Here is a 13935-nt window from a genome sequence, read left to right as displayed (position 1 = left end):
TTAAAATTTAACTCAAAGGAAATCATAATTCTTTCACAAATTTAAATTGTTAAATTACCAAACCATTGTAAAGCCTAATCTTTGATCATCTTATTTAGTCAACAACTATCATTTTCCATAATCATTTGACACTTACCTTGACATCCTAATAAGTAAAGTTCTTAGTAAAGTCTTTTTTTTGTGATGATGAAGTAGTAGTGATTGGTCGATCAATGCTCATCTCTCCAGTAAACAAGCTCTCTCTCCTCTAAGTTTGTAATCCAAATATTCCTAATAGGAAGGTTGCTATAATGTCCCACCTTAGATGAGTTAAGAGTATCCCCACTGTAGAGAAAATGTACAAGGACCAACCCTTTTTCTTAGGAGCGTAGATCAATTTCTTTGAGGTGGGTTTATTCCTCATGCGAATTTGAAAATTTCCTTGTCATTGAAATTATCTACCTCTGGAGATCTGTGTATTCCATGGTAGAAAAAGTTTGGATAGGAATTTGTAGCATATTTCTTGCTCGGATTGCAAGAGTCTCAATAGGTTGGGGATTTTAAGCAAAGACCTACTTTCAAATAATCTTCTACAATTTGTCTTTGATCTTAATTTTAACATGTGGTACTTGGATCAAAATAAGTAGGGACTCATAAGTTTTACCCATACAAAAACATAGTATTATCAATTTGGCACACTTACTTTTACTTACATACAATACATCTATCAAACATTATGGATGCTTCTAATGGCAATTTACAATTATATTGATAAACTACTATTCACCTTCACAAATGCCTTTGTTTTTAAGCACTTTTGGACCATCCCAACCATTATTGTTTCATGACCAACAATCCTATATATCATAAGAAAATTATGTTGAACCTTTTAGTGATCTATACAATTTCATACAATGATAATATTCATAAAATACTATATTGACTTATCCCTTGAACCTCGTACAAATACAAGTGCTAGTATAGATATTATCTCAATAAATATTAATAAGCTAGTTTAGTATTATAATGAAAGATCCCAGCTTTTTAAAATGTGCATCCAGATTCCCGGCCCACGACCACAAAGATAAGATAAAATAAGCTGAAGTGACCTTCCTGGACAATACTAATTATAAATAATACAGTCGCTTGTTCAACTTTGATACACTGCCATCTACGAACGTGGTTCTAGTCAAGATTGGGAGACGGCGACGATATTTATTCTCGCACGTGTTCTTCTAGATCCCATTCAAAAGGGAGACCATGTAAAAATGAAATTAAAGACGGGCTACCACGATTTGTTCTAGATCGAGAAAATCAGCTTTAACCGCCGCGACTATTAACTCTCTGCCTCTTTTTTGTCAATTTGTTACCATCATATTCGGGGAAGGACGGGTCAAAGTCCGGGTGGAAAGCATGGACGAGGGGCGCTGTATTATAAAACCCCATTGGCGCCCCCCCAACATCTTATTATTTCTTAACGCGCCCTCTCTCTCTCCCCGACTAAGATAAACAATCCCAGGCAGACAGACAGACATCGCCACCATTAACGTTTTGTTTTGCTGGTGCTGGTGCTGTGGAGAGGCTGTCGATCGAAGCTGCAAAACTCTCTCCCCCATCCTCCCCAATAAAGATAGAGATTGATTCCGGACAAGACAACAGCACGGAGGGAAGGGAAGTTTGGGAGCTGCAATGTCCGTGAAAGTGGAGGGCGATGTGCACTCCTGGGCGGGCAGCCTGCGCCTCGGGAGCCATCGGCTGTTCGAGAGATCGGAGAGCGTCTTCTCGGCCTCCTCCGCGGCGTCGCGGAACCACCTGGACGAGGAGGAGTCCCTCAAATGGGCCGCCATCGAGAAGCTCCCCACCTACGACCGCCTCAGGACCGCCATTCTCAAAGACGTCCATGGCGAGGTCGACGTGACGGACATCCAGCTCGACGGCCGCCAGAAAGTCCTCGACCGCCTCGTCAAAGTCGCCGATCAGGACAACGAGCACTTCCTCCGCCGCCTCCGCAAGAGGATCGACAGGTAATTCGGACCTCATACTCCTCCTCTTCCTTCCTTCTACCTGTAATTCGTGGGCCCTGCCTTCCTTCCTTCATTCTTCTGATCACGTATGTTTCTGTGTGTGTTGAATTCAGAGTGGGCATTCAATTGCCCGAGGTTGAGATCCGATATGAGCACTTGAATGTCGACGCCGACGTCCATGTTGGGGGCAGAGCATTGCCCACCCTCCTTAACTTTTTCCTCGATCACGTTGAGGTATGTCCAGTTCCATGTCCAGAAAGAGGATATTTTTGTTGATGTTGCTGCTGCCTCAATTTATTGGTGGTTGGGTATTGATGTTCGAATTTCAATTTCAGGGAATTCTGGACACGCTCCATTTGTACATGGGCCACAAAACAACCATGAACATTCTTCACGACGTCAGTGGAGTGGTTAAGCCCGGCAGGTGAGCCACTGAAGCACAAGCATAAGCTCACAGGAAGACGTGAACTTGTTCAATTGCAGGCTTTCTTTCGACTCAAATTGTTCTTTCTACTGAAATTGGGACTCTTTGTGTACTTGTAGGCTTACGCTCCTCCTCGGCCCTCCTGCTTCGGGCAAGTCTACGCTCCTCTTGGCTCTCGCAGGAAGGCTCGACAAGAATCTCAGGGTATGCGCGCCTCTTCTTTTATATATATTCATTCTGTGCTTTGAAAGCATACACAAGTAAGTTAGAGTAGCCTGCCTGCCTATTGCTGCAAACAGGGGAAAACAGAGGATCTTCTCATCCTCGCAAAAATGATCTCTTTATTGATTAAGAGGAGGATTTCATTGTGCTTCACTACTCACAGAAACATAATAATGAATGCAGGTAACAGGATCGGTGAAGTACAATGGGCATGGCGTGGATGAGTTCGTCCCAGAGAGGACGTCTGCTTACATTAGTCAGCACGATTTGCACATTGGGGAGCTGACCGTGAGGGAAACCTTGGACTACGCCGCTCGCTTTCAGGGCGTCGGCTCCAGATATGGTATGTTACTTTCTATTCTCCAGTGAATTGAGAGTTCTGAGTCTTGGTACTTATCAATGATGCAGCGCATGCTTATACTTAGTTTTTTATACTCTCTCCCCTGTTTGCAGATATTTTGACGGAGCTGTCGAGGCGAGAGAGAGAACAGGACATCAAGCCAGATCCGGACATCGACATATTCATGAAGGTTTGTTCAGTTCTGTGATGTGAATTCAGTGTTTAAACGTTAAATCACTCGTGTTGGATGAAGGCTAACGGGAAGTTGTTGTTCAATTGAAGGCGACTTCAATCGAGGGACAGAGGACGAGCATGATGACGGACTACTACTTGAAGGTACTGAAAATGTTTGTTTGGACATTTGGGCATTTGGCATCTGAGGGTGTGGGTAGGGCTTTTGAATTTTGTTTTCAAATGGATTAATGAGATTTTGGGGCTTGGAACAGATATTGGGGTTGGACATCTGCGCGGACACGCTAGTAGGGGACCAGATGCACAGAGGCGTTTCAGGCGGGCAGAAGAAGAGAGTGACCACCGGGGAGATGATCGTGGGAGGTGCGACCGCGCTGTTAATGGACGAGATCTCCACGGGTCTTGACAGCTCTACCACGTTCCAGATTGTGAAATGCCTTCGCCAGTACGTGCACGTCTTCAAGACAACCATGGTGATTTCGCTCTTGCAACCTGCCCCCGAGACATACGATCTCTTCGACGACGTCATTTTGCTTTCCGAAGGCTTTCTCGTTTACAGCGGGCCCCGTGAATCCATTCTCGAGTTCTTCGAGTCCATGGGATTCCGCTGCCCTGAAAGGAAAGGCGTTGCTGATTTTTTGCAGGAGGTGAGAACAAGTTTCTTTGTCATGAGATTCTGGAGTCTGAGTTGTCACTAGTGGCTGCTCTTATTCCAGAGATTAAACCGATCTAAACATCATTGCGCATCATCTCATATGATATGTGTTGTGAATATAACAGGTGACTTCGCCCATGGATCAAGAACAGTACTGGGCAAACAGGAGCCAACCGTACCGCTATGTTCCCGTCAAGGAGTTTGCAGACGCATTCCAGTCTTTCCATCTCGGAGCGAAAATGAGCGCGGAGCTCTCAGTTCCCTATGACAAATCCAAATCTCATCCCGCTGCGCTGACTACGAAGAAATTCGGCATAGGCAAAAAGGAGCTCTTCAAAGCCTGTTTGGATAGAGAAATTCTTTTGATGAAGAGGGGTTCCTTTGTCCACATCTTCAAATCGATTCAGATCACTATAATCGCTTTGATTACGATGAGCGTCTTCTTCCGGACGAACATGCACAACAGGAATGTAAATGATGCAACCATCTACTTCGGAGCTCTCTTCTTCGGGCTAACGCAGATGATGTTCAATGGTTTTGCGGAGCTGTCCATGACGGTGGACAAGCTCCCAGTGTTTTACAAGCAGAGGAGTTACAAGTTCTTTCCTGCGTGGGCTTTCTCTTTTCCAGCCTGGGTTATGTCAGTTCCCACATCCATACTCGAATCTACGATATGGATCATCTTCACATACTATACCATTGGTTTTGCCCCAAATCCTCAGAGGTAACCATCATGACGTGCCTTCAGTTATATAGTAAACCGATGATGTTTGATAATTTGCTGGTGCCACAGATTTGCCAACAAATAAATCTGATCCCCTCACCCTGTAATGTTATGTGAATGCAGGTTTTTTCGACAATGGTTGCTGGCCTTCTCACTTTCTCAGACCTCATTAGCTCTTTTCAGATTCTTGGCATCTCTAGGACGGAATCGAGTCATTGCAATGGTTTTCGGCTCCTTTGCCCTCTTGGTTGTTTTCTGCCTCGGCGGATTCATCGTACCCAGAGGTATGTATCCCGCTTTTCCCCACCTGCTCTCTCAAGTTTCAATCACTAGTACTAACAACGGTGACTACTAGATTGAATATTCATCGTCTGAAAGTGAAAACTAATGCTTTCCTCCCCTGTGCCTCTGCCAGGTGATATCAAGGGTTGGTGGATATGGGGTTACTGGATTTCTCCTCTCATGTACGCTCAACAAGGAATTGCGTCGAACGAGTTCCTTGCAAGCAGATGGCAAAAGGTACTTGATATTTACTTCCCACTACTTGCTACTTGTACTTGTCCCCAACTGGTACGAACTTCAAATTGGTTTCGCTATCCGAGAGTCTAGACTTAAAATCAATTGTTCGTTAATTTTGACAGGATACGGAGAATGTTGGTGTGACGCTGTTGCATAATCGCGGACTCTTTTCTGAGAACTGGTGGTATTGGCTTTCTGTTGGGGCGCTCTTGGGATACTCTGTTGTCTTTAATATACTCTACACGATGGCATTGCAGTATCTTGAGCGTGAGTAAACTTTAAAGTCGCTCCAAAATTGAAATCATGTTGAATACTATGCTTCACACTAGTACATGTAGATGATGTAACTAACGCCTCTCTCTCTATTTTCATCAGCCCTGGGAAAGGCGCAGGCAACAGTTTCGGAAGAGGACTTGAAACATAAGAAATATGCGACAACTGGTTTGCAAAACAGGGTCGCCCACGGCAGTGGAGTTGAAATGCAAAACATTCAGCGTGGGGGAATGGGAGAGATTCAAGCTGCTGGTAAGGAGATTAGATCCGGCCATGATGATTAGTATTGCCCGTCTAACATTGATGTGAATGTGACTCTGAATGTGAAAGGAGTGCCTAACTAATGAATTGTTGTTGCATGTTAAACAGGTGGGAGAAGTTCTAAACGAAAGAGTGGTAGCGGTGTTTCAAAGAGGTCTGATTCCCTGGTGACAAGCGCCCGTGAGGCAGGCAAGAAAGGAATGGTTTTGCCCTTCCCACCTCTCTCCATGGCCTTCCACAACGTCAGCTACTTCGTCGACATGCCCGAGGTATGCTCATGTGCCCACTCCCAAAGTAGTTAAATTCACCATTTGATCCTAAAGTGATTGAATTTCTCCCGAGACAATGTCGGTAATGGTGATTGCAATGTTGTAGGAAATGAAACAACAAGGAGTGACGGAAGACCGGCTTCAGTTACTGCGCGATGTGAGCGGGACATTCAGGCCAGGTGTGCTGACATGTTTGATGGGGGTGAGCGGGGCAGGGAAGACGACATTGATGGATGTTCTCGCAGGAAGGAAAACAGGGGGTTACATAGAAGGCTCTATCACCATCTCTGGTTACCCCAAGAAACAGGAAACATTTGCTCGAATTTCTGGTTACTGCGAACAGAACGATATACATTCTCCCAGCGTCACTGTCTATGAATCCCTCATATACTCTGCTTGGCTTCGTCTTCCCAAAGAAGTCGATCGCCAAACCAGAGAGGTACGTTTTACTGTTTTCTTCCGCAATCTGTTGCCGTAGAATGGTGGATTATAATCTAGAAAGAGTTAATTTTTTATCCAGTAGTGATTAAAATACGAGCGCGGGAAACCTTTGTGTTGAACAGATGTTTGTGGAGGAAGTTATGCGTCTGGTGGAGCTAGAAAACTTGAGAGGAGCTCTGGTGGGTCTGCCTGGAATGAGGGGGCTGTCGACAGAACAGAGAAAGAGGCTGACAATTGCAGTGGAATTGGTGGCGAATCCGTCCATTATATTCATGGATGAGCCAACGTCGGGACTGGATGCCAGAGCAGCTGCAATTGTTATGCGAACTGTCCGCAACACTGTTGACACGGGAAGGACTGTGGTGTGCACCATTCATCAGCCAAGCATAGACATATTCGAGGCCTTCGACGAGGTAATTATTTGCAGTTGCACATGAATGAATGAATGGATTGAAAGCCTTTACATTCATTCATTATTAGATGCTGTAACTTGTGGGTAAAGAGTATGAAAATGTAAATGTGGTGGAATGTTGCAGCTGGTGCTGATGAAGCGTGGAGGGCAGATGATATACGTGGGGCCTCTGGGTCACCGCTCAAAGGACCTGATTGAGTACTTTGAGGAAGTTGAAGGCGTTCCCAAGATAACAGAGGGTTACAATCCGGCGACATGGATGCTGGAGTCGTCTTCTGTTGGGACTGAGCTCCGACTTGGAGTCGATTTCGCAGATATATATCGCAATTCCCGTCTGTACGAGTAAGTGCATATCAGTATCAGTAGCTTTACACGACCTGCTAAGCCTTTTCTTTTCCCTCATGAAATGTGAGTTGTGATACATATATGTATGGGGTATTTGGCAGGAGAAACGAGGCCCTGATAAAGGAGCTGAGCGTGCCAGCCCCAGGGTCAAAGGATATATACTTTGAGTCGCAGTTTTCGCAGCCTTTCTTCGTCCAGACGTGGGCTTGCCTGTGGAAGCAGCATTGGTCATATTGGCGAAACCCAGACTATAATGCAATGCGCTTCTTTTTCACATTCTTCGTCGCCTTGATCTGTGGCACTATTTTCTGGAGGATGGGTCATAAGACGTAAGCCTCGCCAATTCCTCTTTCTTCTCTTCCCCTTACATTGCCATCCCACCTTCCTCCTCCTCACTTAATAATACTTTATTTCTCATGCAGAGGAGAGCAGAAAAATATTACCAATGCAATGGGCTCCATGTTTGCATCCGTCATGTTTTTGGGCGTCAACAACGCTTCAGCCGTTCAGCCCGTCGTGGATGTGGAAAGAACGGTCTTCTATAGAGAAAAGGCCGCGGGGATGTATTCGGCTCTCCCCTATGCCCTTGCACAAGTAACTACTCATTCTTAAACCCATTATTTATTTATTTATATCATTCATAAAAAGTTAAAATTATTCAATACGAGGGCATGAGTCTTTACGCTGGAATGAATTTTAAATGTGTATTCCATGCATTTGATTACTTTTTTTCTAACAAGAGCCACTTTCACAGGTGTTGGTTGAAATACCTTACATTTTTATTCAATCTGTCGTCTATGGATTGATTGTCTATGCAATGATAGACTACAAATGGGAGGCGGCAAAGTTCTTTTGGTTCTTCTTCTTCATGTTCTTCACATTCCTTTACTTCACATATTATGGCATGATGACAACCTCTATCACTCCCAATGCAAATATAGCTGCAATTATATCCTCAGCTTTCTATGGAGTATGGATGCTTTTCTGCGGTTTCATAATTCCACGCAATGTAAGTAATATTCTTGAAGCTCATGTAATCATATAATATTTCCTTCTCATCATATATTGATCATGCAAATGCTTTTTGCCATGACAGAAAATCCCAGTGTGGTGGAGATGGTACTACTGGGCAGACCCAGTTTCATGGACACTCTATGGATTGGTTGCTTCACAATTTGGAGACCTTGAAAATGATATAGCTATGACTGACGGCAATACAAAAATAGTGAAGGAATTCTTGAAGAGTTATTTTGGATTCAGACATAGCTTCCTAGGAGTTACTGCAAGCTTTGCAGTGGGATGGGGTGTCCTCTTCGCCTTCATCTTTGCTTTCGCCATCAAATATCTCAACTTCCAAAATAGATAGGTGTTGCAAGGAAACCCAACATGGCATCTGCTAGCCTGATGTCAATTCATATTTTAAGTGATCATTTGAACTTTGATCAAATCTTTCCATGTAAGAGTGGTGGAGTGCCATTCGATCACAACAATGTTTCTACCCCACTTTTGTGTAGCAGAAACTCTCTTGATTTAATTATTTTTTTCCTACCAAGTTGTAATTATTTATATTTTTAATTTTATGAGATCTATGCAATGCCCTCTCAATTTTTAATTTTTGTACGTGATTACCACTACATGAGTTATGAATAATAGTTTTTGTTACTATCATTATGATGGTAATCCAATTCTACTAAAAAATGGCTTTCTTTTGTCTTCTATTTCACCCAATGTATTATTCTTTTATAACAACTCCTAACATATACACTAAAATAAATTGCAACAACCTCAAAATCTAATAGAAATTATCCAAAATAAGCAATACAATGTTGGAGAAAAGGTTAAAAATAAACATTCTAACAACTTTCGTTAACTTCTATAATACAATATTACAAAAAATGTGCAAGATGTAGTAGCAAAATCCAATGATATTCATGCAATAGATACAACTTGCACTCAAGTACTAGAATAGAGAAGTACACTGTTATCATATGAAAGTATAACAAGTATAGGTCTTGTTTTCATAAATTAAGACAACATTAATTTGTTAACACGTTATACAATGGCTCAAAACTAAAACCTTCATCTGTGAGAAGGATATAATTTAGAACATGAAACTAATAATGCACACAAAGTGATCTACAAATAATGTCGATGATAAATAGCATTCAAAACTCAAATTAGTTAACTAGATGCAAGCTAATAATCTAACCATGCTCCTAATGTTTCTCAAAGAAGGGTTTGAGCCCACCATTGTTATGACACTTTCCTCCTTATCCATTGAACTCAAGGAGAACTATCATCACTCTTATTTCATTCTTTTTAATAATAGAAAATGCCACAGATCTCAAAAAATCTCCAATACTCATGAGATAGATTTCACAACATATATGTGTGTATAAAACATATGCATGTATGTATGTATATATATGTATGTATGTACACTTATATGTACACACACAAACACACACACACATTCTTAACAATAAGAAAGTTTAAAAAATCATTCCAAGAGAGTAGGGGATGGGAGAGGGTGGTAGGGAGGGGGAGAGAGAGAGAGTAGGGGATGGAAGAGGGTGGGATAGTGGGGAGAGAGAGAGTAGGGGTGGGAGAGGGGAAGAGAGAGTAGGGGATGGGTGGGAGAGAGAGAGAGAGAGAGAGAGAGAGAGAGGTGAGAAATATATTGTAAAAGAGAGGAGTGGGAGAGAGATTTAGCTATAGAAATATGGAGATGAAGATAAGATAGATACATGAGAGAGAGGGTGATAGAGAGAGGTGGAGGGAGAAATGGAGAGAGAGAGAGAGAGAGAGAGAGAGAGAGAGAGAGAGTAGGGGATGGAAGAGGGTAGGATAGGGGAGAGAGAGAGAGAGAGAGAGAGAGAGAGAGAGAGAGAGAGAGTAGGGGATGGGAGAGTATGGGGTGGGAGAGAGAGAGAGAGAGAGAGAGAGAGAGAGAGAGAGAGTGAGAGAGTAGGGGATGGGAGAGGGTGTGTGTGTGAGAGAGAGGGAGAGAGAGTGTAGGGGATGGGAGAGGGTGGGATAGGGGAGAGAGAGAGAGAGTAGGGGATGGGGGAGGGTGAGAGAGAGAGATAGAGAGAGTAGGGGATGGGAGAGGGTGGGGGAGGGAGAGGGAGAGAGAGAGAGGGATGGGAGAGGGTGGGATAGGGCAGGGGGAGAGAGAGAGAGGGTAGGGGATGGGAGAGGGTGGCATAGGGAGAGATAGATTTTCACATAGGGGATGGATTCAAGAGATTTCAAGTGGTTTTAGACCCTCCCCAATCTTGGCACTCAAATTCCTCAAAATTGCCTAGTAGGCCTAATTGCCCCTAATAAGGTCTTTAGCGAGAAAGATGTTAAGTTTTCTCCCAAACTCTCTAAAGGAATTCTCAAATAAATTAGGTTTTGAAAAATTCACTTTAGCCTTCTTTAACATATCTCAACTTCAATATAGGTTGTTTTGGACCAACAAATAGATCCTCCAACTAGGCACCCTTTTAAAGCATAAAATTGGGTGGTTTTCTAAAGAAACTACCTACTGCCCTTGCTTCCAATGCTCCAAACTATCAAAAGTCTCCTCAAATGGACCCAATCAAAGGAATATCAGGTCAATTTGATGCTCCAACTCTTGCAAGTAAGAAACCCCCAAATTGGTCTCTTACAAACCCTCAAACCTAGGGCTTTCTCAATGTATGACTTCCCAAGACAACATCAATCAACTGAAGGTTGATTCACCATCTCCAAGGCTTATGTAAACATAATCTACCATAAAATTATATCTCTCCAATGGATAGATCTCCTATTGCTGCTCCTTAGGCATGCATTTCATGCACCTACAATCACCTAAACTCCATTAGAGGCCTCCAACCATGAAACTCCATTAGAGGCCTCCAAATAGTGTTAGAAGGATTATTTACATAGTTATACAAGTTCATTCCATGGGAATTGGATTCCTACATCCATGGAATGACCAATTGCTCCCTAAGTGCCCAAAACTTGCAAAATTTGATGAAAAGTTGCTTGCAATCAACACTTTTGACAAAATGGATTCCTACTTGTCTTAATTCCTCTTCAGACCTCACAAATGAGGTATTTATCCATCCTAGGCCTATTCCAATAGTTACAACTATTATTTGAATAGTTATAACTCCTTTCCAACCAAGTTGCATTTTTGAGCAACTTTTACAAGTTTTCAATTTTGCAATTTTGCAATTTTGAACAAAAAGTGCAACTTTTGCAAAGCTCACTAGATTTCACTTTTAGGACTTGGAAAAGGTTCCAAATTATTAAAAAACAACTAAAAACACCCAATCCTAGGCTATCTTGACCAAAAACTCAAAAAGACCAATTTTGCCTAATTAGCAACTTTTGCTCATATCTTGCACAAAGTGGCCTAGGCATACATATCTTGCTCATATCTCTCTAATTGTTCATTGTGGGATCAAACTATCTACTCTGTTAGCTTTGAGTGGCTAGGTAAACCTTAGTCCCAAGCTTGTCCCATCTTATTGATCACTCAAATGTTTTCAGGCACGCCAAATGAAATTTACCCTAAGAGTCACTACATGCCATAGGGAAGTGATCCTTGACGACATATCTCAAAGCTTGTGTGAGATATGGATGCAATTCTATGTGCTATAGGATCTTTTTTTCGATGTCTACAATAACCTCTTCCTCTTTTTGGAGATTGGATTCTATTTTGATTTTGCAGCCCCACCTCAGGTGATGCTAAAACTTGTAGTGTTGGCCAGTACAAAGTTGCCAATTGGTGAATCTCTCTAATTGTTCATCGTGGGATCCAACTATCTACTTTGTTAGCTTCAAGTGGCTGGATAAACCCTAGTCTCAATCTAGTCTTGTCTCATTGATTGCTTGAACATTCTCGAGCACACCGAATGGAATTGACCTTGAGAGTCACTAAATGCCATAGGGCAATGATCCTTGACGGGGCATATCTCAATACTTGTGTGAGGTATGGATGCAGTTCTAGGTGCTACAAGATCATGTTGTTGACGCCTACAATAATCTCTCTCTCTCTCTCTCTCTCTCTCTCTCTCTCTCTCTCTCTCTCTCTCTCTCTCTCTCTCTAGAGATTGGATTCTATTTTGATATTGCGGCCCCATCTCAAGTGATGTTAAAACTTGTAGTGTTGGCTAGTACAAAGTTACCAACTGGTGAATCTCTAATTGTTCTTCATGAGACCAAACTGTCTACCCTTTTAGCTTTGAGTGGTTAGGCAAACCCTATTCCTAAGCTCATCTTTTCTTGTTGACCACTCAAATGTTCTTAGGCATGCCAAACAGGATTGACCCTAAGAGTCACTAAATATTGTGTGTTGATACTTGGAAGAATGAAAAAGATACAAGAAGTTGAACACTTAAAGGAAATTTTAATGAAGAAAAAAGTATTGTACAAACATGACCTAACTTAATCCAAGGTAAAAATTCAATGTTCAATCCATTATCTCAAACTTGCTTTGCAAAATCCAAAAATTGTTAAAGGAAATGTAATAAAATGTTTGTATTCAAATTCAAGAATGAACTCTTCCAACATCAAACTAGTAGATTTTTCTTCTTCTATATCTCATAGGACCTCCCAAGGCATGCATTCAATTAAACCAACCATCTTGTCTTCCTTCCATGCCATAACTAAAAAGTTGTGGAGCAATGTTTAAAAGTTGTTGACCACATTGCATTTTTTTGCATTTTTGACTTCTAGACCCTTGAAACCTTTTTGAACGGAACCAAACAGGTTCAATAAATGTTTTTAGACATAATGTGCCCCCTTGCTAACTAATATGCCTCCTTTTGTCCCTTAGACCCATTTGAGCAACTTCTTGACAACTTATCAACTTTTGGCATTTCGGATCCTAATCAACCAACATTACATTTTATTAGTTCCAAACACTTAAACAATATGTAAAATCACTATTTATGGCCTAGTTGGATCATATCCCACTTATCAATGATTTGTATGGACTTTGACCCACTTTGACCACCTAGTTCTCCCCTAGTGTTTATTAGCTTGCACATACCTAAACAAGGCTTAGTCAAACCAACTTGATCTAAGCACACCAACACACTACCTTGACTTAGCTAGAGTCCCAACAAGCCTCAAAGAAATAACAACACCATCAAATCCAAAACAAGGGTTGTTGGGTGCCCTCCACTAGAATAATGACATACAAAAGATATCTATGAAAAAATGCAATAACTATAGCTATAGGAATCATAAGAAGAACATATATAATGTGTTTCCATGAATGAAGCTCTTGAAGAGATGGACAAGCAAGCAATATTGATATCAAATTCCATGAATAAATTAAAAAAATTATTTCAAGTCCTCTCATGTTCTGAAGATAAAGCATATATAAACTCTTGACATGTTTATGATGACACTAAGATTCAAGATAGACATTTAGATAATGCAGCCAACTCAAGAGTCATTCTTCAATGTTAATTGTATAACAGTAATAAGAATTCAAGTTTCACTGCTCTCATCCCAACAAAAACTCCAAATAAGTTACTCATAATCAAAAGTACTCATAAACACAAGTTAATATCATTACCGTATTCACATGTCAAAAGATACTATCAAAGCTTATTGAAATGATTCCTACCCTTATTTTGGATACAAATTGCATTAAATTGAAAGATATGAAATACTTAAAATGTGAAAAAGAAAAACAAGATATATATTATGATAACCAATAATGTCATACATGAACAAATTGATACATCAAAGTTGCAAATGTAATAATGTCATGCATAAAATATATGTCATACATCAAATATAAAATATCATATATACATCAAATGTATGTCAAATATGTCCACTAACATAAAATCCAAGATATATGTC

General features: G+C 41.3%; 1 protein-coding gene across 1 annotated transcript; it reads left to right on the top strand.

Moving 5' to 3' along the window:
• Positions 1-1443: 1443 nt before the first annotated feature.
• Positions 1444-8692, top strand: LOC149556829 (pleiotropic drug resistance protein TUR2-like). Its single transcript, XM_089831392.1, has 21 exons — positions 1444-2003; positions 2117-2237; positions 2339-2427; positions 2547-2631; positions 2833-2992; positions 3103-3179; positions 3272-3325; positions 3436-3828; positions 3962-4560; positions 4684-4844; positions 4976-5079; positions 5202-5346; positions 5455-5604; positions 5722-5882; positions 5989-6321; positions 6446-6736; positions 6860-7077; positions 7182-7409; positions 7503-7674; positions 7835-8089; positions 8177-8692. The coding sequence occupies exons 1-21, from the start codon at positions 1669-1671 to the stop codon at positions 8444-8446; spliced, it is 4401 nt and encodes a 1466-aa protein (XP_089687518.1). The 5' UTR covers positions 1444-1668; the 3' UTR covers positions 8447-8692.
• The last annotated feature ends 5243 nt before the right edge of the window (positions 8693-13935 follow it).

Source organism: Cupressus sempervirens, chromosome 5 (assembly GCF_028749045.1).
Source record: "Cupressus sempervirens isolate cs-2001-9-10 chromosome 5, ASM2874904v1, whole genome shotgun sequence".
NCBI lineage: Eukaryota > Viridiplantae > Streptophyta > Pinopsida > Cupressales > Cupressaceae > Cupressus > Cupressus sempervirens.
This window is presented reverse-complemented; position numbering and strand designations above follow the sequence as displayed.

Coding starts and splice junctions, on each gene's coding strand:
- LOC149556829 (XM_089831392.1), top strand. CDS start 1,669: ATGTCCGTGAAAGTGGAGGGCGATGTGCACTCCTGGGCGGGCAGCCTG. Junction 3,326..3,435: donor TGACGGACTACTACTTGAAG/GTACTGAAAATG, acceptor GGCTTGGAACAG/ATATTGGGGTTGGACATCTG. Junction 3,829..3,961: donor TTGCTGATTTTTTGCAGGAG/GTGAGAACAAGT, acceptor TGAATATAACAG/GTGACTTCGCCCATGGATCA.